Source organism: Pinus tabuliformis, chromosome 9 (genome assembly GCF_031772625.1).
Source record: "Pinus tabuliformis cultivar Carrire ecotype Pingquan chromosome 9, CPIR1, whole genome shotgun sequence".
Lineage (NCBI taxonomy): Eukaryota > Viridiplantae > Streptophyta > Pinopsida > Pinales > Pinaceae > Pinus > Pinus tabuliformis.
Genome location: NC_142307.1, coordinates 1,500,791,362 through 1,500,814,455, shown reverse-complemented (window position 1 = coordinate 1,500,814,455; position 23,094 = coordinate 1,500,791,362). Strand labels below are relative to the sequence as shown.

General features: G+C 39.9%; 1 protein-coding gene across 1 annotated transcript; it reads right to left on the bottom strand.

Moving 5' to 3' along the window:
• Nucleotides 1–964: 964 nt before the first annotated feature.
• Nucleotides 965–1,530, bottom strand: LOC149154294 (LOB domain-containing protein 1-like). The gene is made up of 2 exons (XM_089444102.1): nt 1,411–1,530; nt 965–1,300 (listed from the first exon to the last, which is right to left on the bottom strand). Exons 1-2 carry the CDS (start codon nt 1,528–1,530, stop codon nt 965–967), a joined length of 456 nt encoding a protein of 151 aa, XP_089300228.1.
• Between the last annotated feature and the right edge of the window lie 21,564 nt (nt 1,531–23,094).

The following is a 23,094-nucleotide window of genomic DNA, read 5'->3' as shown; positions in this document are numbered from 1 at the left end:
ATGGTATGGACTTGAGGAGTAATAAGCCAAGATCAAGGAGATTTGATTCTCATTTTAATAATGCCCACTTAGTCATTTTTGTCGTTGAATAATTTCTTTATTGCTTGGTATTCATTTGAATCAATGATTTCCTACTTCTTATTGAATTGTAATAGTGACACATAGAAATGTCATGATACATAATGAGACTGTATTTCTTTATAATCTTTTAGTTATTGAAATATTCTTTTTGTATATCACCATTTTATTGTTCTGGAGAGCTCCATTAAAAATACTAATTAAAATGGACTTAACAAAAACAAATCATCCCAAGACCTCTTATATTACATCCTTCCATCATCTATGGATTCACATTTTCCCTCGTTAGAAAACCTTTTGAAGAGGTACATTTTCATTAAAAAAAAAAACAGCAATATTTTGAACAATGTAACCATTCGACGTTCCCTTTCCCCGCTATAGGGGTGTACTAGTATAATTTTAAGATTAATATTTGTTTGAACATCGTCCCCGTGGACAAGTGCTATAAAATCAATGTTACTATATTAAAATATAAGGAGCCTATATTCTTGTTGCATTATAATGCATAGATAGAATCGAATTTCATTAATTGTTCAATATAAGACTTTCGTACCTCATTAATTGCACAACACAAGACTTTTCGTACTTCATTAATTGTTCTAAACAGTCCAAAGCGAGTTGGGCTATTTCAGCTATTTTAATCTGACAACTCGCATAAATATATTCAATCCAATCTTCTGCAGCAATTAATTAAAGCTGAATTAAAGCTGACAGTCTCATAAATTTAGAACGATGAAGGAAATTGTAGCTATATAACTTCTGCGACAGAAACTCAGATCGAAGCACAGTATTCACAATCTGGAGCTTTAGCTTGCAGCAACTTACATAAAAAAGTAAAAAAAAGGTCAGAGGTCGTAGCACCCAAGCAATAGCGAATCATCCTTATTTATGTCCACAGTGGTTCCCAGAACTGCATAGAATCTACGTCGTCTAAAGCGGGCGACTTCATACCGGTGCCTCCACTCTCTTCGACCGGCGGGATGTAAAAATTGAGCTCTGAGACATCGTGATCTGCAGGGATGACGGTTAAAAGATTTGCATATTGCTGAGTAATCCTGGCTACCTCTGCTTGTGCGGAAGCCAGTTGGGCTTGCAGCTCCGACACTTTATTCTGGAGATCATTGATTACTCCTACGCAGCCAAAGACAGGATCTCGGACTCTTTCCCTCGCTTCGTACACCATGCTGCTTACAGCATCATGTCTCTTCTCGGCCGGAAGATCCTATAACACCGTAATGCATCACACATAAATTATTGCAAATCTGAGGAATTTAATATCAGTACGATCTGATGAAATGGGACATAGAGGACCTTAATTATTACTCTACAAACAAATTGCAAATCTGAGGGCTTTAATATCAGTACGATCTGATGAAATCGGACATAGAGGAGCTTAATTATTACTCTACAAACAAATCTCGAAGCCATAAAGCTTTTGTCCTCGAATTTCATTCTTGTTTACAGAACAGAACAGAACAGGTTTCAGAAATATGTAATGGGACTGTTAAGATTGTATACTCTATGCAAAATATTTGCAGACAAATTTAATAGAGTTGAAGAAATAATTTTGTAACTTCCTGTGGGTACGTCATATTTTAGAAAATATATTATTGAGGTTTGAAGTACCTCTAGAGCTTAGATTAGTGGAGGGGAGATGTGCTCTTGAGTTTTGAACTACCTCTTCAGCTTACTTAAGTGAAGGGGAGATGTGCTATTCATTGTGCGGTAAGGTTTAGTGAAGGGGGAGATGTGTTATTTATTGTGGGTTAAATTTTAGTGAAGGGGAGATTATATATATATATAGGAATGGATAATTAGATAGGCATCATTATATCTTAAAAGTTTTTTTTAGTTTTTTTGGGTTATGATTATTTGGTCTTAGGCAAAGGCCACATGCCTATAATCACATGTCATTCTCTTGTTAGTATTATATAATTTTTATTTGATTTATTAGAACGTTACTGCATATGTGAGGATCTTTGATGGCAAAGATATGATTGAAAAATTGATGGCAAAGATATGATAGAAAAATTAAAATGTGAGGTTGGACACAGGGTGACCACAACTAGTTATTGAAGCATGGGGTAAGTACACTCGTGTAGGAAATGCTTAAGAGAGTTAGCTCACTTAGTCATGATAGTGTCATAAATAAGTCAAGCAATCATATAATGTATAAAAATTTCAAGTGAGGGGGTGTATATGCAATTATGAAAAGAAGTGGAGAGAAGAAGGAAGCTATTACTATATGTTGAGATAAACTCGCTAAAGGTGTTAATTAAGGTAATAACTAGCTTGATATGCACGTGAAAAGATCTCAATAAGAAATTTACCCAAGGTCCTCTGTAAGCACTCACTAGGAGCACTCCAAATGGACTTCCAAGAGCCCCATTCAAGAAATTCCTAAATTTTTCCATATTTGATCCTGAACTTGAGAGCATGGACTGAACTTAGTGTTGATCCAAAAAATCATAAAATTTATTACTTCCATGAGAGAAAATTTTTACCTTCATCAATGATTTTTTTCCTTATATAGCCATTGCTTTTCCAAAATCACTAAGAGATGTAGTCTTTGTAAAATCACCAAAGATTCAAATTTTCCCAAATCACCAAGGAGAAGAAATCTTCTAAATTATCAAAGAAGAAATGAGGTTTTTCATAAAATTTTGACCAGAGAAAGTTACATCAAAATAACTCAAAGAAAATTTGGAAATTTGTTTGAAAAACATCAAAAGATTGAGCTTTGACAACTTGGTTGAAATACTTTCTAAATTTTTTCTAAAAGGACCAAAAGATGGAGTTTGAGTGAGAGACTGAATGATTTTTAGTGATTTTTTTCCAAAAATATTAGAATTTTTTTTATTATTCTTTTTTCTTATGGGAATAAACAATTTGGAAGGTCTTGTACTTGCTTAACATGGGGTCAATTATGATATCTACCACTATAACCTTTGGGTGTGTCCCCATTTCTCCATCTCCCCGACATGAGGCCTTAATTCACATATATGGGGATTTGAACATTGGATCTTTTACTCACACTTACTATACATTTTCATGCGTTTGCCAAGTAAGCTGTTGAGGGAGGCCTAGAATTTTCAATAATTTTATAGAAAGGAGTTTGTGAATTTTCCCAAAATTTCCAAACATAAGTTTTAGTAAAATAAATCAAGTGTAATTTGTGATCAATTATTGAAATTTCATTAATGTAGTTTTAGTGCGTTGGGAAAATGAAATCATTCAATGAATTTTTGAAGGACTCACAATGGAAACTTTTAGGAAAAACAATAAATGGAAAATGTTATGAAAATCATTGATAAAAGTTATTCTAGATAGTATTGATAGAAGAATTTGGCCAACCACCAATGTATATTTTGAGGAAAACCACCTTTGGCATGGTTTTGTTGACTACCAATGAAGGATTTCAACAACTACTGATGAATGCTTCTGCCAACCACTAATGGATGTTTTCACTAATCATCAACGAAAATTTATGCTAACTATTAATGAAGGAATTAGGCGATGGTTATTTTTTTTTAGTTCCTTAGTGGGATTGATGGCATAACAGAATTAGGGGTTGACATGTGGACATTAATGTAACAACCCCACGTTAAAAGTTCAAGTAATAAAATTTAATAAAGGTAAAATAAGACCAAGGGCAAGGGACACATATTCCAAGCTGAATGTTGGGAAAAATACCCTAGTTGGCATCACTTGTTGTGTTTTATGGCTAAGGGAAATTTGCAAAGGAAATGGCTAAGGATTTGGAAAGACAAATATGCATTATTTGGCATTTTATTTATGAAAATAATGAAAATTAGGAGAAAAGGAAGGTGAAAGGTAACAGGTTGCATGTGAGGAGGAAAATGAAGGAAAATAATGGAAAATTAAAGAAAATAGAGCCCTCATTAATGAAAAGGCTTTTGAGGATTAGTTCGTACCTTTTCTTAGTGTAACCTTTTTTGTGAGTTCGTTTTTGGAATTAGCTTCAAAGAGGAGAAGAGCACCAAGAGGAGAAGAGCACCAAGAGGAGAAAGAAAGTAAACAAGCAAGGAAAGGAAAGGAAAGGAAAGGTAAGAAGGACAAGGAAAGCAAGGGAAGGCAAAGATCAAGCAAGTTCAGTTGGAATACCTGGAGCTAACATATTGCATGTGTGATTTACTAGCCAATTTTGACATGTGTGGTAGGTGCATGTTGGTATTTGGTTCTTTTACTATAATTGGTATGGATTTTGCAAGGATTTGACACGGGATTTTAGCCTAGCCTTTTTATTTCTCGATAGTGATGGTGTGATGGGATTGTTCTCGGTTTGAGCTTTGGATTGCGAAATGGTTTTGGAATCCGGTGTGAGGTGGTCTCAGGAAAATTCCCAAAGGCCTAGGAATCCTTTGATTGGTAATGGCAAGATACACGGTAAAGCCCAAGGGTGGAGACAAGAAAAAACCCAAAGCCCTAGGAATCCGTTGACTGGTAATGGCGAGATACATGGTAAAGACTAAGGGTGGAGACAAGAAAATTCCTCAAGGACAATGAAGAAATTATGAGGCATCCAAGCTTAGTTTGGTTTTGCGATCTCGACATTGGTTTAGGTGTAATCACGGTATGGAGAGGGTGGAGGTGGTTTAATCTCTCGATTCCCTTGGTTATCTTTGACTTGTTTTTCCCATGATATTCCACATTCATGCTTGTAATATGGCACAAGGGTGATTGGATGAAAGAAAGATATGGTGCAGCCAACCTATGGTCGGGTGGAACGCGGAAGTCCTGAACCCGGTTGGCAATTACATATGCTTGATAAAAGCTAAGTTTCTCTTGTTTTTGGTAAATAAATGTACTATTTATTATATGGATTTAATGGATGTTCTCTTATGGTTATTTATCTGGTTATATCCTGGTTATAACCGAGGTTATGTGATATTTCTCAGTCATGGCTCTACTCATGTTTTTACTCATAACTAAATAAATAATGAAAGTAAAACCTTATTGACGATATGACAGCTAATGTGAGAAGGTAGAGACCCTTCTTGTTAAGGCTCATTTAAGTTTTCAATCCCTTAAGTTTAGACTTGCATTCACGACCTATAAGTTGCATATCTACCAAGTGTCTGACAAACTTTCACTCTTCGTTGGGGATGGTCAAGTCAAGTCCTAGTTCCAGTTTTGGTTTATAAGGATATCCTTCATGTCTTTTATGATATTTAGAAGTTTCATGGATTTCTACGTAGATTTTTAGCCCCAACCCTGGAAAGTAACCTTAATTTATGCAGTTGCGACACAACACTAGATCAAAAAGGCCACCGTCCAACTGATAAATGCCTATAGCAGTGACTAGGAACCCATATTCACATGGAGGCCTTGGCAAGGGAGCGAATAGGGCTCAAGGTCAGGGAAAAAGGGAGTTGTCTTAAGGATTGGAAACCTGGAGGGGTTGGCTTACTCCTGGAGGTCCTGTGACACCTGAGGGAAGTCAATAAGGTCTTCAGTTGTTGACTCCATTTCCTTAAGGTCACAAAGGAGGTTGAGTCATATCGTAGTGACCTTTAGCTCATGCTTACCTCAAGAAAGCCAATGAAAGTTGGTAAATGTGGGAGGAGGTGTTACACGGTGGTATCAGAGCCAAGTTGCGCTCTCTTTGGGTCATATCTAATACCACAAGGTGGTATTAGATTATGGTTTTTCTATGTTTGGATAATTCTAACGTTGTGAAGGTTATGGTTTCCATGCATTGGATCAGGGTATATAGTTGGTATTATCATGCATGATGTTTTTGTGATATTATGTTATTACATGGACATGCTTATAATTATACATGTACATGCTAATGTGGATTGATCTTGCAGATGAGATAAGCCACCCCTAAACAACACTCAAGTATGGATTTGATTTTGGTATTTATTTGGTTTACTTGACATGGAATCCTTGTAGGAAGAAGAGAATCCAAGAGGACAAGAAAAAGGGTAGACAATCTGTCCTTTTACAAAAATGTGACTTGTTACTTATAGCCTTTTTTGGTTAATGTAAATTCCATGGGTGGGTAAAAACCATGTGCAAATGAATACCATGGCTTGAGGTCACATACAATACCATGGGAAAATGCCATGGGTGGATGCCACTTACAATACCATGGGTAAATTCCATGGATGGATGAATACCATGGGTAAATTCCATGGGTGAATGAATACCATGGGTGGATGAATACCATGGGTAGATGCCATTTTCCATTCAGATCAGCAACGAGGAGAAGAGTATTCTCCTGGTATAGTAGATACATAAGGATCTTGAGGGAAGAGATTAGAAGTTGAAAATAAAACAATGACAGGTTGGTTGAGGCTCAAGAAAGACTTGCAATGGCTAAGGAGAAATAGGTAGAGGTTAATGCAACAATCCTTGAGAGCTTGTTAGATTTGCAGAGATATGGACAACTGAGGACTAGTCAAGAGTAGGAAGAGAAAATACATGGAGCCTATGGTAGCAGATCTCGTTCCAAATACAGCTTTGATAGAGGGGACAAAATTAGAGGTGGAAGATCATTAGATAAACATGACATGAGGACTGGTATGTATGGGCATCATTCTAGTTCCTCATCTAAGAGACATCAATACATTCATCACTATCATCATCCTTATTGGAGGAGGGAGTATTTTCCTGAGGACTTCAAGAAAGTGAAGCCTCCTACATTTGAAGGAGATATGAAGAAGCTAGAAGATGTAGAGGCATGGTAGCTTGGAATGAATAAGTTCTTCAAATTGCATAGCTACTCAGAGAACATGAAAGCTAAGATAGCCACTTTTGGTCTTAAAGGGAAGGAAGATATATGGTGGGATGATGTGAATAATTTCAAAGGTATTTGGGAAGAAGACTTAACTTGGGATCAGCTCGAGAAACTCTTCAAGAAGAAGTACTTATCAGATATGTATTATGATGATAGGGCTAAGGAGTTTTATGAGAAACAGATGGGTTGTATGACAAATGATGAGTACACTAGCATATGCTTGGAGTTGTTAAGGTATGTTCCATATCTCAAGGAGGAGAAGGCTAAGATTCATTGATTCACTAGTGGATTTCCAGTAGTATATAGTGATCAGATTGAGTTTTATGGGCCTAGACCGGTAGAGGAATCCATCTGTAAAATGAAGCATTGTTATGAGCAGTCAAGGCAAAACGTTTAGCCTAAATGTGACTTCAAAGGAAATGAGAAGGTCAAAGGAAAATGGCCACCGAAGTGAGGAAGACCTCAAGATGCAAGTGAGAAATAAAAGGTTTCTCCTTACAAGAGGTTCAATGTAGTTGAGAAGGGCCATGTGTTGCATCCTCGAGAGAAGCAGACTAGAGGTGATAGTAGAGAACCGTTACAGTGTTGGATATATGACAAAGGTAATCGTAAGAAGGATTTTCCATTGTACCTGGGTAGGTTTCAGATCTATAGTGCTCAGGAGGCACAAATAGTTAGGGATGTTGGTCATAGCATTCTTCAGATTTATGCAGTTGTGGCCGACAGATAGGCAGATCACTAGGCATCTATCATTGAGATGGAAAGTAAGATTTGTGATCAAGTTATTTCTATTTTTTTTTTATCTTGGATCTGATTATAGTTATGTTAATCCTCATCTGGTGGATAAGTGTGGCTTGAGAAAATAAGTGCATGAAGAGTCTTTGTTGGTGTAGTTGGATACAGGTACGAAGAAGAGAGTTCATCATTGGGTAAGAGCTTGTGCATTTGAGTTGAATGGTATGCCTACAACAACACATTTAATGGTACTGCCATTGGGATCATATAGTATGCTTTTGGTATGGATTGGTTGTATCTCCACAGGACAAAAGTAGATTTCTGTGACAAGGAAATTGAGTGCCTCAATGATAATAGAGAGAAGAGAATATTGTAGGGGAAGAAGAAACCTACATCAGTGAGGATGGTTAGATCTTTGTAGGCTAAGCGCAATTGCAAGAAAGGGTGAGTGATGTTTGCAGTTCATATTTCCAGTGCCAAGGGTAAGGATGTTGAGAATGCAAAATTCCTTAAGAGGTACCCTATATTGGAGAAATTTTAGGATGTGTTTCTAGAAGATATTCCAGAGTTTCCCCCGCACAGGGAAGTAGACTTTTCTATTGAGTTGGTACCAAGGTTAACACGAGCATCAAATGCACCTTATAGGATCAACAACCGAGAATTAGTAGAGTTGAAGTTGCAGTTGAAGGAGATGCTTGATAAGGGATGCATTAGACTAAGTGTATCACCTTCAGGTGCACCAATATCATTCGTGAAGAAGAAGGATGGTACACTTAGATTGTGTATTGATTACAAACAACTGAACAAGGTGAAAATCAAGAGCAAGTATCCATTGCCCAGGATTGATGACTTGTTTGATCAGTTGAAGGGAGAAGCATTATTCTCAAAGATAGATATGTTATCATGATATCATTAGATACGCATCAAATAGGAAGACATATACAAGACCACATTTAGGAAAATGTATGGAAATTATAAATTTGTTGTAGTTCCATTTGGTTTCACTAATGCTCCAACTACTCTTATGTGTTTGATGAATAGTGTGTTGCATCCTTATCTCGAAAAGTTTTTATTGTATTCATTGATGACATCTTGATATATTATAAGAATGAAGAAGAGCGTGCCAAGCATTTAGCAACATTTTTGATATTGCTAAGAGAGCATCAATTGTATGCTAAGATTAGCAAGTGCAGTTTCTTTAAGATGGAAGTACACTACTTGAGACATGTTGTTTCCAAGAATGGCATAGTAGTAGATCCAAAGAATACAAAAGTTATCATGGAGTGGGAAGCTCTGATCTAGGTTGATATTGGTGGCCACTCTCATATTCCACATAGACCACTAGTTGGTTTCATCTATTTCATTGTTTATTTCAACTTTTACTATTTTTAGCAGTTTTTTGGGTCCTAAACTTTTGGAGCCGTTTTGACCCCCTAAACAAAATTTTTTTGAGGTCCACAAGAGACCCATAGCCATAGGCAAGGGTCTGCCACAAATCTTGTAGTACTCAGAGAGACCTTCAAACAAGGTATCAGACATGCCAAACATAGATAATGTAACCAATTTATGACCTCGGGAAGTTGGCCACCCAACTAACCCCAATGCGACCCACAAAATCTTGGTGTTCCATCTCCTGGGGTTAGGGTTTTGGTTGTTTAAGATTTTCCCTTGTTTGTCAATAATAAATAGGCCCTTAAGCCTCATTACAACATAGTTCAGAGGCATGTAGCCACCGTATCTCTTCTTAGAGATAAGCTACCATTGCCTAAGCTAGTTTTTATTTACATTTCGTTTGTAAGCATATTTCAATATTTTGATATTAATGAAATGAAGTCGTATTTCTGCCACATCTATATATTAATGGTTATATTTGTAATTTGTTATGTCTAGTTTAAGTTTGGATTAGTGGTATCAAAGTGATCTTCTCTATCTCTGTTTCTCTTTGCATGTCCCCACCGAGGTCAGGGTATAAGGAGTTAGGGCTTCAACTCATTGAACCTTTGCAAGAATAGCCTCACAAACCCCAAAGGTTTCCCATGGTGGAAGAAAACAAAGATGAGGGGACAGGAGATCCTTTGAAAATATTGGTTGAGGAAGCCCTTGAGAGATAGAGGAATGCGATGATGGGTAACTATACCAAAATCCTTCGACGACTACCCATAGACGACACATCTTCATCCAACAACCACTCTAGAGGCACCACTGCTTTTAAGGTACACGTTAACTTTGATATTCCCATATTTGAGGGCCAGATAGATGCAAACACCATAGATAAATGGTTGAATCTCTCAGAAGTTTATTTTTTAGTTCATGACTTTTCTAATCGGTAAAAGATTACTTTTTCACTTCTCAAAGCCACTCCACACATCAAGCACTAGTGGGAAACCTACTATGAACAAAAGGCTGAGAGCGAATCCTCAATGTTTTTAGCCACACCCACTTGGGATTCTTTACAAGACACCATCAAGGAACAATATTACCCTATCAGGAGCTATGAAGATAATTACATAAACTAGACCACACTACGACAGGGAAGGGACCAAGATGTTCTAGAGTTCACAAATGTTTTCCATACCCTCCGCACAAAGCTAGGTATCAAGGATTCTGAGCGGCATTTGGTAATCAAATACCGCGACTGTCTACACAAGTACATCGAAGATGATATGGAGTTCCTGGGAATCTCCTCACTCAGAATGACATACCGATACATTGTCAAGATTGATCAGAAGTTTAAACAGAAGAAGCGAGACTTTGGATTTACGAATCTAAAGCAAGGAAAAGGCGCCCAAAAACCACATAGAAAAGGCCAAAACCAAGGCGGGGCGACCCACGACAACCTGCCATAGCCGCAAGAAAAGAAAAACACTATGAACATAATGAAGGACATGAGAAAGTGGTGTGAGTTCCATAAGAGCTCCACTCATAGCATAAGTGACTGTTGGGCCAAGTAGTCACTAGTGGCCAAGATGAAGGCTTCCGTATCAGATGCATGTTTTGACTCTGAGTTAGAACCCAAGAAGGGGAATGACAAAGGTAAGAGGATCATTGATGCAGAGCCTAGTGCTACCATGGCCACCACCAAGATTCAAAAGAATGAGCCTGAAGATCTAGAGGAGTGGGAGCACCTCTTCCACTTATAGATGTGGGTTAAGGGTTCTCCATTGCAGTTCATTGTCGATAGCGGGAGCCAAACAAACCTCATTTCAGTAGAGGTCGTGAGGTGGTTGGGCCTTCCGATGATAGCACATCTAAATTTGTACACCATCAGGTCGCTTCACTAAGGACGATATCTCCGCGTCAGCCAGTAGTGCCACCTTCCCTACAGCGTCAAGCCCTTCATAGATGACCTACTGTGTGTTGTTTCTCCTCTTGAAGTTTGTGATGTATTATTACGACAACCATACTTTTGGAAGAGACATGTTGTATATGAGTCTAGACCTCACTCTATGATTATTACTTTTGGCAATAAGTTGTACAAGATACTCGAGGTATCCCCTCCTATCACCATCTCTTTGATCAATGCAAAGAAATTCAGTAAGATCATTTCCCAGACCAGGAAATTTGTTTTCATTATGATTTGCCCTCAGGGAAAGAAGAAGTTTGTCACCATGGCTTCCAGATAGGGCTCCTTCACATAGAAGAAAAAGTTGGACAAGGTTGTCGAGGAGTAGAGGGGCATTTTTGCCTCACCTACATGGGTACCTTAACATTGTCAAGTTAAGTGCTCGATCGATCTGACCCCGGGCGCGTCACTGCCCAATGGACCGATCTATCGATGCTCTTTTCTGGAGAATGATGAGATCAAGATGCAAGTTCAAGATTTATTGAAGAAAGGGCACATCGGTCCAAGTTCATCACCCTATGGGAGCCCGATTGTATTGGTACAAAAGAAGGACATGACCTGGAGACTCTATATTGACTATCAAGCGCTGAACACGATCACTGCCCGAAATAGTTACCCAATCCTTCATATTGATGACCTTCTAGACCAGCTCAAAGGGGTCAAATATTTCAGCAAGATTGACTGGAAGTACAGTTATCACCAGGTACTTATCGAACCCACCGATGTGTGGAAGACTGCTTTCAAATCGAAGGAGGGTCTTTTCGAATGGTTGTTCATGCCTTTCAAGTTGATGAATACCCCCGCAAAATTCATGAGATTGATGGATGAAATCTTGCGACCCTTCAACAATGCATTCATGGTGGTTTATTTAGATGACATCTTAATATTCATCCAGAGTTGGGAAGAGCACCTCCACCATATTCGACAGGTCCTTCAAACCCTGCAACAACACAAATTGTGTGCCAATTTGGAGAAATGCAATTTTTGCATGACCCAAGTTCAATATATGGGTTACATCATTGATGAGTAGGGTGTGCATGTGGACCCAACCAAGATATAAGTCATTCGAGATTCGTCAACCCCAACTACTTTAATAGAGCTCTGCAACTTTCTGGGTCTTGCTAATTTCTACTGCAGGTTTGTTTTGGGGTTCTATCATATCACTTGACCTTTAAGTCAAGTCATCAAGGGCAGAGCGAAAATAATTTTTTTTTGGCCCAAAACCCAACAAAAGGTGTTTTCCAATTTGAAGCATTGCATCTGGTTTGCACTAGCCTCACAATACTAGATCTTTAGCAACCATTTGAGATTGAGACAGACACCTCCAACTATGATATTGGTGTAGTTCTTACTCAGTATGGGAAAATAATGGTTTACCATAGTGAGACACTTTTATACATAGTCCGAAAGTATCCCACTTACAAAAAATAAATGTATTCCATTGTGTAATTATGTCGTCAATGGAAAAATTACGTTATGGGGAAGGAAACGGTCATCCACACAGATCACCAACCCTTGCAGTTCATATAGACACAAGGGAAGTTGCAGAATGATTACCATCAAAAATGCTCCACATACCTGCAATAGTTCCATTTGAACATTAAGTATAAGAAGGGCAGCACCAATAATGTTACATACATCCATAGCCAACCACCAATCATGGCGTTGATAACTATGCTTAACTCTTGTGGGAACGAGAGTTCGGGGTGGACGCATCTTTACAAGAGCGATACAAAATTCGGAAACACATACCACACACTCTTGGAAGTGAAGAAAGTTCCAAATTTTCACCTCCATGATGCACTATTATGCCACCTGGGACAAATCTGTGTTCCTTCAACCGAGCATGTTGTTAACGGGAAAAGTGTCTATTTAGAACAACCCTATCCCACTGAGGTGTGACAGTGACCTCAGAAACAAACAGGGAAAACTACTCTTGTATTCTCCTTTATGAACTATAAACGAAGAGGAATAGGATGAACCAACCTGTGTCTTGCACTAGTCCTTTGATCCAATCTCTCTCCTCTTTGACAGCTTCCAGCTACCTGCTCCCTTACTTGCCCAGCTTCACCAAGTTCCTGTAAGATCACAGAAGAAAGAAACTACACAAGGACATGGATTTATGTTCATAAATAGCTTAGGATCAGATTTAAGCTAAACATACAAATATAACGAACATCAATGATATACAAGCATGTAGGAGAAACTCAAATAGTTTTATTGATAAAACAAGAAGATCCAGGAGGAGTTACAACCGATGATTCCTGATCCATCATCAACCTCCCAGCATAGAATCCCCTCTTCACCTCCAACAAGGCATAAATCACCCAATACTCTGATATCTATTTCAAAACCAACATCAATTCTCTACAATGTACAAAATTCCAGCCTATGGATCTATTGGTGAGGGATCCATATATAGATGTATGCAAAGAGGATGAGTCAGCTCATGAATTGATTAGTGGCCTCTCTCTGTCAGTTCTTGATTCCACTTGGAGACTGAGAGCCTCTTACTCATCACTGGTCGAATTCAGTGAGGCAAGTGTCATTGGAGAAGATTCTGGAAGCTTCCATTGTCTCTCCACCTCGTGGAATGACTCTGCCACTTGTCATTTCCCGCTCAACACACCCTGGTAGTGCATTCAAGTGCGTTGCAACGCACCTAGCCAGTGTATTTGGGTGCTTTGCAACCTAGCTAGCTAGTGGAGCAGCTGAAATGATCCTGATTTGACTAGTTCTGAGCAGTTTCTGGTGGAGAACTTCTGGGAGAAGCTGTAATTTGTTGACCTTGTTTCTTTAGGAGCTGGAACAACACTTTTAGGGACTTAGGATCCCTTGGTTTATGGACATTTCATGCTTAGAGCTGTAAGGCACAAAAATGTCTATAACAGTTGCCCCCTAAAGTATGAGGCCGTTTATCGGGTGAAATGCTTTATTAGGAGGATCCGAAGTTTTTTCAATGCTCGGAGGATACCTGTAATAAGATACAATACAATACATTATCTTCATACTGTTTTCATGATCTAGCTGAGGCGGGCATTCCCATGCTCAGCTTTATAAATTTATTTTCATGTACATAGGATAGACAATCGTCTGATGGTAGACTGATGATTCTGATGAAGTCATCATCCTTTTGGTAGGATGATTATCTGTGCTGCAATGCTGTACATTTCAATGTCTTTATTTTTCCTGAATATATATCGCAGCCCGGATGGATGAAACTAGATCCGGGGTCTTCAATCTTGTCCGATCTTCACTCGAAGTACAAGTCGATCCATGTGAGAAATGTTTTGAAGTCGAACATGGAAAGACATCGCTTGATTACCAGTCAATGATGTAGACTGTTAACAAGCGCGAGAGGAATCACCGATAATGATAATGACCCTCAAGGTACTGCAGTACAATTCACGTGGTGTGAATAAAGGACTTGGCGTCGAACACCACACAAAATCTTTCGGTCGAAGGTCATTGATGTATACCTGTCGCCGGAAGTGAGAAACTTGCCATTGAGGCATGCAAGCTTCAAAGTACTGAATGGGGTGTTCCTAGATCAACTTCTTGGATAATGAGCTGATGTCGACAAGAAGTGATCCGTCAAAGGAGGGCCTTAATGAATCCCACATCAATGACACGGAACGGAGCAAATGAATCCCACATCTGGTGATATATGGTTCAGGGTGGCGGTCATGAAAGAATGAAGTATAATGTATGGTAGTGGATGGGACACGGGTGACTTCTCTGGATGACTTCTCTTGAACATGTCGGCGACACTTATGTGATGGATTGGTAGCATTTACCCCAAATGTGGATGGTATGACCATGGTGATGTGACCGGTGAATGAAACAACCCAACCCAACTCAGGCACGGAGTGGAAGTGTCATGTTCAAGAGCGACTTCCTACCAATAAAGTTTCTTTGAGTTTTCTTCCCAATTTTTCCCCAGTCATTGCTAACCAGTACCTCTTTATTTTTGTCAAGCTTGAGGAGGATAACATATGCTTGTTCTATAATTTGCCCTTCGGGCAAACCCATCGCTATGTTTTAACGAGCCTAGCGATAGTGAAACTCGTTCTCGCCTAAAGACAAGTTTGTCGCTATTAATCTTTTTAACGAGTCTAACGACAAAGATAACTCGGTCCTTTTCATTTTTAGAGAGTCTGAAAAGGTACGTAAAGGTAACTCCAAAATTCCTTTTTCGTCATCTAATCCCTTAAGTCCGAAAAAGTATAAAACAATACAGAAGGGATGAGTTTTCAATAGTTTTAACGAGCCGAATAAAACAAGTGCTCGATCTTTTTGTGCAATAATCCCTCAGGTCCAAAAAGATTAATATCTAGAGGAGGGATAGCACTCCCGGTTGCTTTAACGATCTGGAAGGCCAAAACTCGGCAATCTTTTCACATTTTACGAGTCAGTTGAAAAGAGCTTAAAGAAGACTCGTCTTTTGAGGAACGAGTGATAAAATGGGTAGCAGCTGATTCCAGGTAAGGTTTGGAATTTTCCAATCACAACAGTGTCACAAGGATGGCTAATGAAATCACTCTTCGCAGCTGTTCCTCAAAATGGGTAAACAATCAAATGGAGGTGAATGATCGGCCAATGGAAAAGTGGAGGTGACGGTGCAAACACGACCAAGGCTTTAATGGCTGAAAATTCTTCATTCACGGTGGTTATTTACCGGGGGATAGTTCATTTTTTAACGAGCTTAAATGCGGGTGGAAACATTTGCTCGGTCTTATGTTTATTTTTTAATGAGCTTGAACTATGCGCTAAAACTGCTCGATTAATCCAGTCATATGATAAGAATGTCTCATATAAAAACGACAACTTTTAGATTTTTGCCCCACATCCTTTCTTAATGCAAGTTAGGAAACGACTAATCCAAAAAAACGGATAAATAATCGCTCTTTGCTTGCACGCCAAAAGGTTTGCATGCCCCCAGGTATAAAACAGAGTTTCAAAGTTACCCCTCAATTTGCAGACAAAACATTTGTTCCATCGGGAGAGGCCTACCTCTTATAGGTTACCCAAAGATTGTTCTATTCGCACAGCAAATAAAACACTTCTTCAACGATGTCTACCGAGATAAACAAAGGTGAGCGACGATGCCCGCCAACTCACATAACTTTGACAAGAGAATCTTATTCTAGAATAACCCCTCTTCCAATCACGGACGGGGTACAGACTAGTCATATTCTCCCGCGGAAACCTACTCTATACCCGAAGTTTTCCTGCCGAAGCAGACCAGGATGCATGACCCCTGGGTTTCAGTCATATCCCTCCAAATTACTCGCGCTCATCGGGAGGACGGATAGGGGATTGAGACATTTCTTGCATGAAAAGACCATTTAGGGACGGTATATGACTATTTGCAATGCTTGATCCGGGAAATGAAAGCTGGTCCACAAGCTTGACCACTCTTCCTTCGTGCGGAAAACACATTACTCTAAAGAGTGAGGAGACGATGGCTCCCATGCAATAAATATAGTCTCGCCCAAGGAGTAGGTTATAATCCAAGGGTCCTTGAACTACCATGACGTTCATTCGAACTGTCTTCCCCCTCAATGTTATGGGCACATCGGGAAGGATCCCTAAAGGTCGACTGGTTCCTTTATCAAAGCCTGTCAGATTTCTCATCTCAGGCAACAGCGATGGCGAACCAAGCGCTTTCCAAGCAATAGAGGAAAGGATACTCACAGAAGCCCCCTCATCTATGATGGTACCAGCCATGACCATTCTATATATTTGAACGATAATTCGGAATGGTACACTTGCTGGTAGGCGGGGTCTGCCTAGTTGATTCCAATCGAAGGAGACAACTAGGTTGCTTGGAGGTGGGACCAAATAGACGGTCGAGTATGGCTCTGACGAACTTCCTTCCTGCGGTAAAGGAATGGGTGGATTGCCCCCATGTTCATCGGAGTCTGTGTTGATGAAGAGAATTTGGACGGTGTCATCCTTGTTCTCTTCAGTGACTGTATCATCCGAAGATAAAACCTCTGAAGGCAAGACCGGGTCAACTGCCGCCTCGACCTTTTGACTTTCGTCTGGTATGGATTCAGTTGGTTTATATTCAATGATAGGCGCTTCAGCCGACCGCTTGTGCGGGTCAGCTGGGTTCTCAACTAGTGACAGACTCGGCAAGAGTTTTTTATATCCAGGAGGAAGTCGTAACGGTGAAACCGGACGATCATCCAAAAATCTTTTAGCATCGTCTAAGAAGGGACAACGGTGGAGGGCATGGTCGCCTTCGCACAGTTTACAAGGAAATCTAGCTTTCCTTCTTTGTCCTGGGGCTTCACTTTCACTAGTTGATGGTGTGCTTTCAACATGTTCTCTAGAGGTTGATGACACCGGATTGTGCAAACGAGGAGACCCGTCCCTTAGTATCCGGGGGATGCAAGGACAATCTCTGTGAAAGTGGTCTCCTCTGCAAATGACACATGGCGATTTAGGCCTGGTCGGTGCTGTGTGTGGATTTTCGTTAGACGACACTCATTTTCCCCCATTTGCCTTTGGCTCCTTCTTCTTTTTCTCTTTCTTCTTCTTTTCCTTCTTCTTCTTAGGAACTTGGCTTTTAGCTTTACCAGTCCTGTCAAGTGAAGAGGAAGGAGGAGAGGAAGAATTAGAGGAAGTAGAAGGCTGGTGGGTAACTCTGGACTCGTCTAATTGCTTATTCGATTGTTCATGAATAGTGGTGTTCTGAAAGACATTAGTTGAGAAGAGCCATACTGGCAAGCCAATTGTCAGTCCTGGAAGCGACAATGTGGCCATATGGGGTGCACCAACATCTCCCCAAGAGGAGAAGGGACTAGGATTTCCACCAAGGGGAATTCCTTGGTTGGTAGGCTCCATTTTCTCAACCTAAAGATCAACGTAGGAAAAGGGGATGAATATTCCGTTTAAAATAAATTTTAACACGCTTTGACACAACTTGTTTTTTCAGTTTTAAAGAGTCGAGAAAAAACAAAAGATGACTCTAGTCTCCTTGGATTTTTAATGAGCCTGAAGTGACAAGTGCTCAGATGGACCTTTTCCGTTAAGGAGTCTGAAAAGGAATGAAAGGGACTGCTCTGGAGGTCTAGGTAGAGGGAGTACCAAACCAATCGCAAAACTGCAGAATACTTTTTACGGTACGATAGTCAATCTTCCCGAATGCTGTGTTCGGTGCATTGCGATCAGTAGGGCGGCCGACACGGCTTCCTATGGATAAAGGTTTTATGCCTATAGGGGTCTCCCAATATATACTCGATGGTACGTGGGAGCACAAGTCCGTACTGGCACTTATCGTCTCAAAGTGGAGGAATCACCCAACCATCAGTGAGGACAACAGTTACCAGGCTTTACGACGCTGGAATACGTCTCTAGCCTAGACCTCTAAATGTTGTGCGTTAAGTTACAAAGCGTTGTTAAGTTCATTGAATTTATTTTAGGTTGATCTTTCTTATGAAGTTTGCCTTTTTGGTTCACCACGAGATGTAGATGTAATTCCTAAAATGCAATCTAAAGATGATAAGCAAGCTTTTATCTCTTTTCAACAATGAAAATCCTAGCTACAAGGGGAAAAGAAAGACACAATCTTTTCTCAAAGAGCAAGGAGCACACTGTAAATGCACTTTTCCTAAATCAAGCCAAACAGACTGTCAATATGCAAATGCACATGTGCATGTATTTGTTTTTCACTTTCTTAATATTGATGCCTAAAAAGAGAGTTGTTGTACAAATTTGAATTCGTTTTCAAGTGAAAAACACAAACAAGCTTCTTTTCGAAATCAAAAGGTAGAGACAATTACGACACTTTATGATTTTGAAATAAACACTTGTTTCGACACTAGAAATTCACAAATTCAAGCCAAAGGCAAAAATAAAAGCATAATCAACTATCAACAGCAAATAAACTTTCTCCTAAGATCAAAATCGACACTTACGACAGATCTAAATCAAAGGACGACAGTATGACTATTCTACTTTTGCAATGGGAAACTTTAAATGACGCAACAAACACACAAAAACAAATACAGTTTCTTTTATACAACTAAGTCGGAATTAAGGCAAAGAAAAGGGGCTTTTAAACAGACACACACACTGATCACAGGCTGCAAAAATCAGAGGCAAAACTGGAAAAAAAGAGCAAAGAACCTCAGTTGCACAGGGCTAAGCTGATCAACGCACCTGGTACACAGAGAAACTGGATTGCAACGCAGGTTTCCCTCTCGAGAACTGCGCTGAAATGCAGGAACTCTTCACAGCACCTGCGCTGGGGTAGAAACAAGAATTCTATCCGGGTTCTGGGTCACGGTTTGCAGTTTAATCTATGGTTTTTGGCCGAGTAAAAGCAATCAGTAATGCACAATCAGAGGGTTGATTTAAAAGAGGTTTAAGAGCTATCACAAAGGGTAATCAGATCATTTGTGAATCATCTGTTCAAATCATAAACAGATCCAGTGAATGGATTGAAGCAGCAGATGTCTACTTTGCATTTGTTAATAGCAAATGCAGTTTGATTCTCTACTTCTAAGTTTATGAAACAAACAACAAGAGAAACACAAACAAACTAACTAGACACGATCCCCAGCGGAGTCGCCATTTGTTAACGGGAAAAGTGTCTATTTAGAACGACCCTATCCCACTGAGGTGGGACAGTGACCTCAGAAACAAACAGGGAAAACTACTCTTGTATTCTCCTTTATGAACTATAAACGAAGAGGAATAGGATGAACCAACATGTGTCTTGCGCTAGTCCTTTGATCCAATCTCTCTCCTCTTTGACAACTTCCAGCTACCTGCTCCCTTACTTGCCCAGCTTCACCAAGTTCCTGTAAGATCACAGAAGAAGGAAACTACACAAGGACATAGATTTATGTTCATAAATAGCTTAGGATCAGATTTAAGCTAAACATACAAATATAACGAACATCAATGATATACAAGCATGTAGGAGAAACTCAAATAGTTTTATTGATAAAACAAGAAGATCCAGGAGGAGTTACAACCGATGATTCCTGATCCAGCATCAACCTCCCAGCATAGAATCCCCTCTTCACCTCCAACAAAGCATAAATCACCCAATACTCTGATATCTATCTCAAAACCAACAGCAATTCTCTGCAATGTACAAAATTCCAGCCTCTGGATCTCTTGGTGAGGGATCCATATATAGATGTATGCAAAGAGGATGAGTCAGCTCATGAATTGATTAGTGGCCTCTCTCTGTCAGTTCTTGATTCCACTTGGAGACTGAGAGCCTCTTACTCATCACTGGTCGAATTCAGTGAGGCAAGTGTCATTGGAGAAGATTCTGGAAGCTTCCATTGTCTCTCCACCTTGTGGAATGACTCTGCCACTTGTCATTTCCCGCTCAACACACCCTGGTAGTGCATTCAAGTGCGTTGCAACGCACCTAGCCAATGTATTTGGGTGCTTTGCAATGTAGCTAGCTAGTGGAGCAGCTGAAATGATCCTGATTTGACTAGTTCTGAGCAGTTTCTGGTGGAGAACTTCTGGGAGAAGCTGTAATTTGTTGACCTTGTTTCTTTAGGAGCTGGAACAACACTTTTAGGGACTTAGGATCCCTTGGTTTATGGACATTTCATGCTTAGAGCTGTAAGGCACAAAAATGTCTATAACACATGCCAAGATGATTTGGGAGGCGCACTATAGTCGAGTCGTTGGACATTTCGAAGTATAGGAAATAGTGGAAGTACTACATAGGTATTTTTATTGGCCGAAACTTCGTCAAGATGTTGGAAAGTACATTAGATCATGCACTGTGTGCACCATTTCCAAGCCAACCATAAAGAAGCAAGGCCTACAGACTCCTCTATATACTCCTAGTCGACCTTGGGAATCCATCTGCATGGATTACATGTTGGGGCTTCCTTCTACTAAGCACGACAACGACTATGTTTTCATGGTCATCGAAAAATTCTCTAAGGTGGCAATCATGACTGCCTGCAAGAAGAGTATCACACTAGAGGCCATATCTAAGCTCTTATTTAAGTGAATCTAGGTACACTTTAGGATCCCCCAGTCCATTATCTCAGATCGAGACGTCAAATTCCTAAGTGCATTTTGGTTAAGTCTCTGGTCGAGGCTGGATACCAAACTTACAAAGTCCATGACATTCCACCTCCAAACTGTTGGTCAAATAAAGGTCGTCAATAGGATGATTGTAAAAATTATGCGCATGTACAACTCGAATCATCCACGCACATGGGATGAAAGCCTCTCCTATGTCCAACACAGCCACAACAGAACTCTCCTTAGCTCAACGGGCTATAGACCCTTCGAGGTAGGGTTGGGATTTTAGTCATTATGTCCCATTGATGTGGCCATACCATTTTCATCTACTCAGGAAATTTCAACTCACATCCAATCTGAAACTGACAAGGATAACAACTTCATTGAGCACATTCAACACATCTTCCAGTAGGTCCATTATATATTTGACAAAGCCAATGCAAAGTACAAGTAGTTCCATGATCAGCATGAAGTTCCACACATGTTCCAAGTGGGTGACAAAGTTTGGCTACATTTGCAGAAGGAGCGCCTCGTTGGACCCCATTGCAAGATTTTCCGGTTCTGATATGACCCATACACCTTCACCAAGGATATAGGGGAAAATTCCTTTGATCTTAGCATCTCAACGTTCCTTGGGCTGCAGCCAGTGTTCAATATATATTGTCTTTGACCATACTTTCCACCATTGTTGGACATGTTCGACATTGTAGAACAAATCACACCAACATAGATAAACCAAGATTGCATGGAAAAAACCACAATTGATTAGCTCAGGGACACATAGATCAAGAACTCTTACCAACAGAGGATCTAGCTATATTGATTTGTTAAAGAAGGTCAACTCCTTCACCTAGGCAAGTGGTTCACTAAGGACAAGGTTCAACAAAAATTTTCTCACCTCATGGAGGCTCTGCATAAAATGGGGATCATTGCTTCGTAAGAGGGAGGACTAATCCAGGTGGATATTGGTGGCCACATTCCTATTCAACCTAGACCTCCAGTCGGTTTCATCTGTTTCATATTTTATTTCAGCATTTACTATTTTTAGCAGTTTTTAGGGCCTTGAACTTCCAGAGACGTTTTAACCCCGTAAACAATTTTTTTTTAGGTCCGTATCAGGCCCATAGCCATATGAAAGGCCCTATAGGAAATCATGTATTACTCATAGAGACCTTTCCAACAAGGTATTGTATGCACCAAATGGAGATAATATGACCATGTTACGACCCTACGAAGTTGGCTGTTCAACTAACTGTTATAGACATTTTTGGGCACTACAACCCCAATCAAACATGTCCATAAACCAAGGACTCCTAAGTCCCTAAAAGTGTTGTTACATCCCCTAAAAGGATAAGGTCAGCTGATTACGACATCTCCCAGAAGTTCTCCATGAAAAACTACTCAGAACTGGTCAAAGCTGGACCATCTCACCTGTTCCATGGTCAAAGTGCGATGCATCCCACCTAAATGCACACGAGAGGTGAAATGCATACTGAAAAGCCCTTCTATGGGGTGCGATCGGCGAGAGTGGAAAAATGGAAGAGTCAATTTGTGAGGTGGATGATCATGGAATCTTCCAGAAACTTCTCCTGTGACACTTGCCTCTCTGAATTCGCCCAGGGATGAGTAAGAGATCATCAATCTCCAAGTGGAATCAAGAACTATTCGAGAAGGACACTAATCAAATCTTAGAAGCTGATTGACCTCCCTACAATCATCTATATATGGATCCCTCATCCCAGAGATCCAGAGGCTGGAATTTTGTATCTTGCAAGGAAGTGCTGCTAGTTTCTTGGTGTAACATCATAGTGTTGGGTGATCTAAGCTTTTCATGAGGTGAAGAAGGGCTTTCTTGCTGAGAGGATGATGCTGGGTCAGAACAATTGGTTGTAATCCTCTTTGCTATTCTTGATATTAATAAAGCTATTCAAGTTTTCCTCCACATTCTTGTATGATTGATGATATATGCATTTGTGTGGTCAATATATATCTGTTCCTATATTGTTTGTGATAGTAGATCTCTGTTCTTGGATAGTGTTATGCTGCTTTGATTCCACAGGTGCTCTTTGAAGTTGGGTAGACGAGGAAGTGAGTGGCAAAGATCTATTAGAAGGGAGAGGAATCAAGCAAGGAACCAAGCGCAAGACAGAGG

Excerpts from the sequence above, each read along its gene's own strand:
- LOC149154294 (XM_089444102.1), bottom strand. The coding sequence starts at position 1,530 with ATGAAATTCGAGGACAAAAGCTTTATGGCTTCGAGATTTGTTTGTAGA. Across the intron at positions 1,301-1,410 it reads AGCCCTCAGATTTGCAATTT|GATCTTCCGGCCGAGAAGAG; the intron begins GTTTGTAGAGTA and ends ACGGTGTTATAG.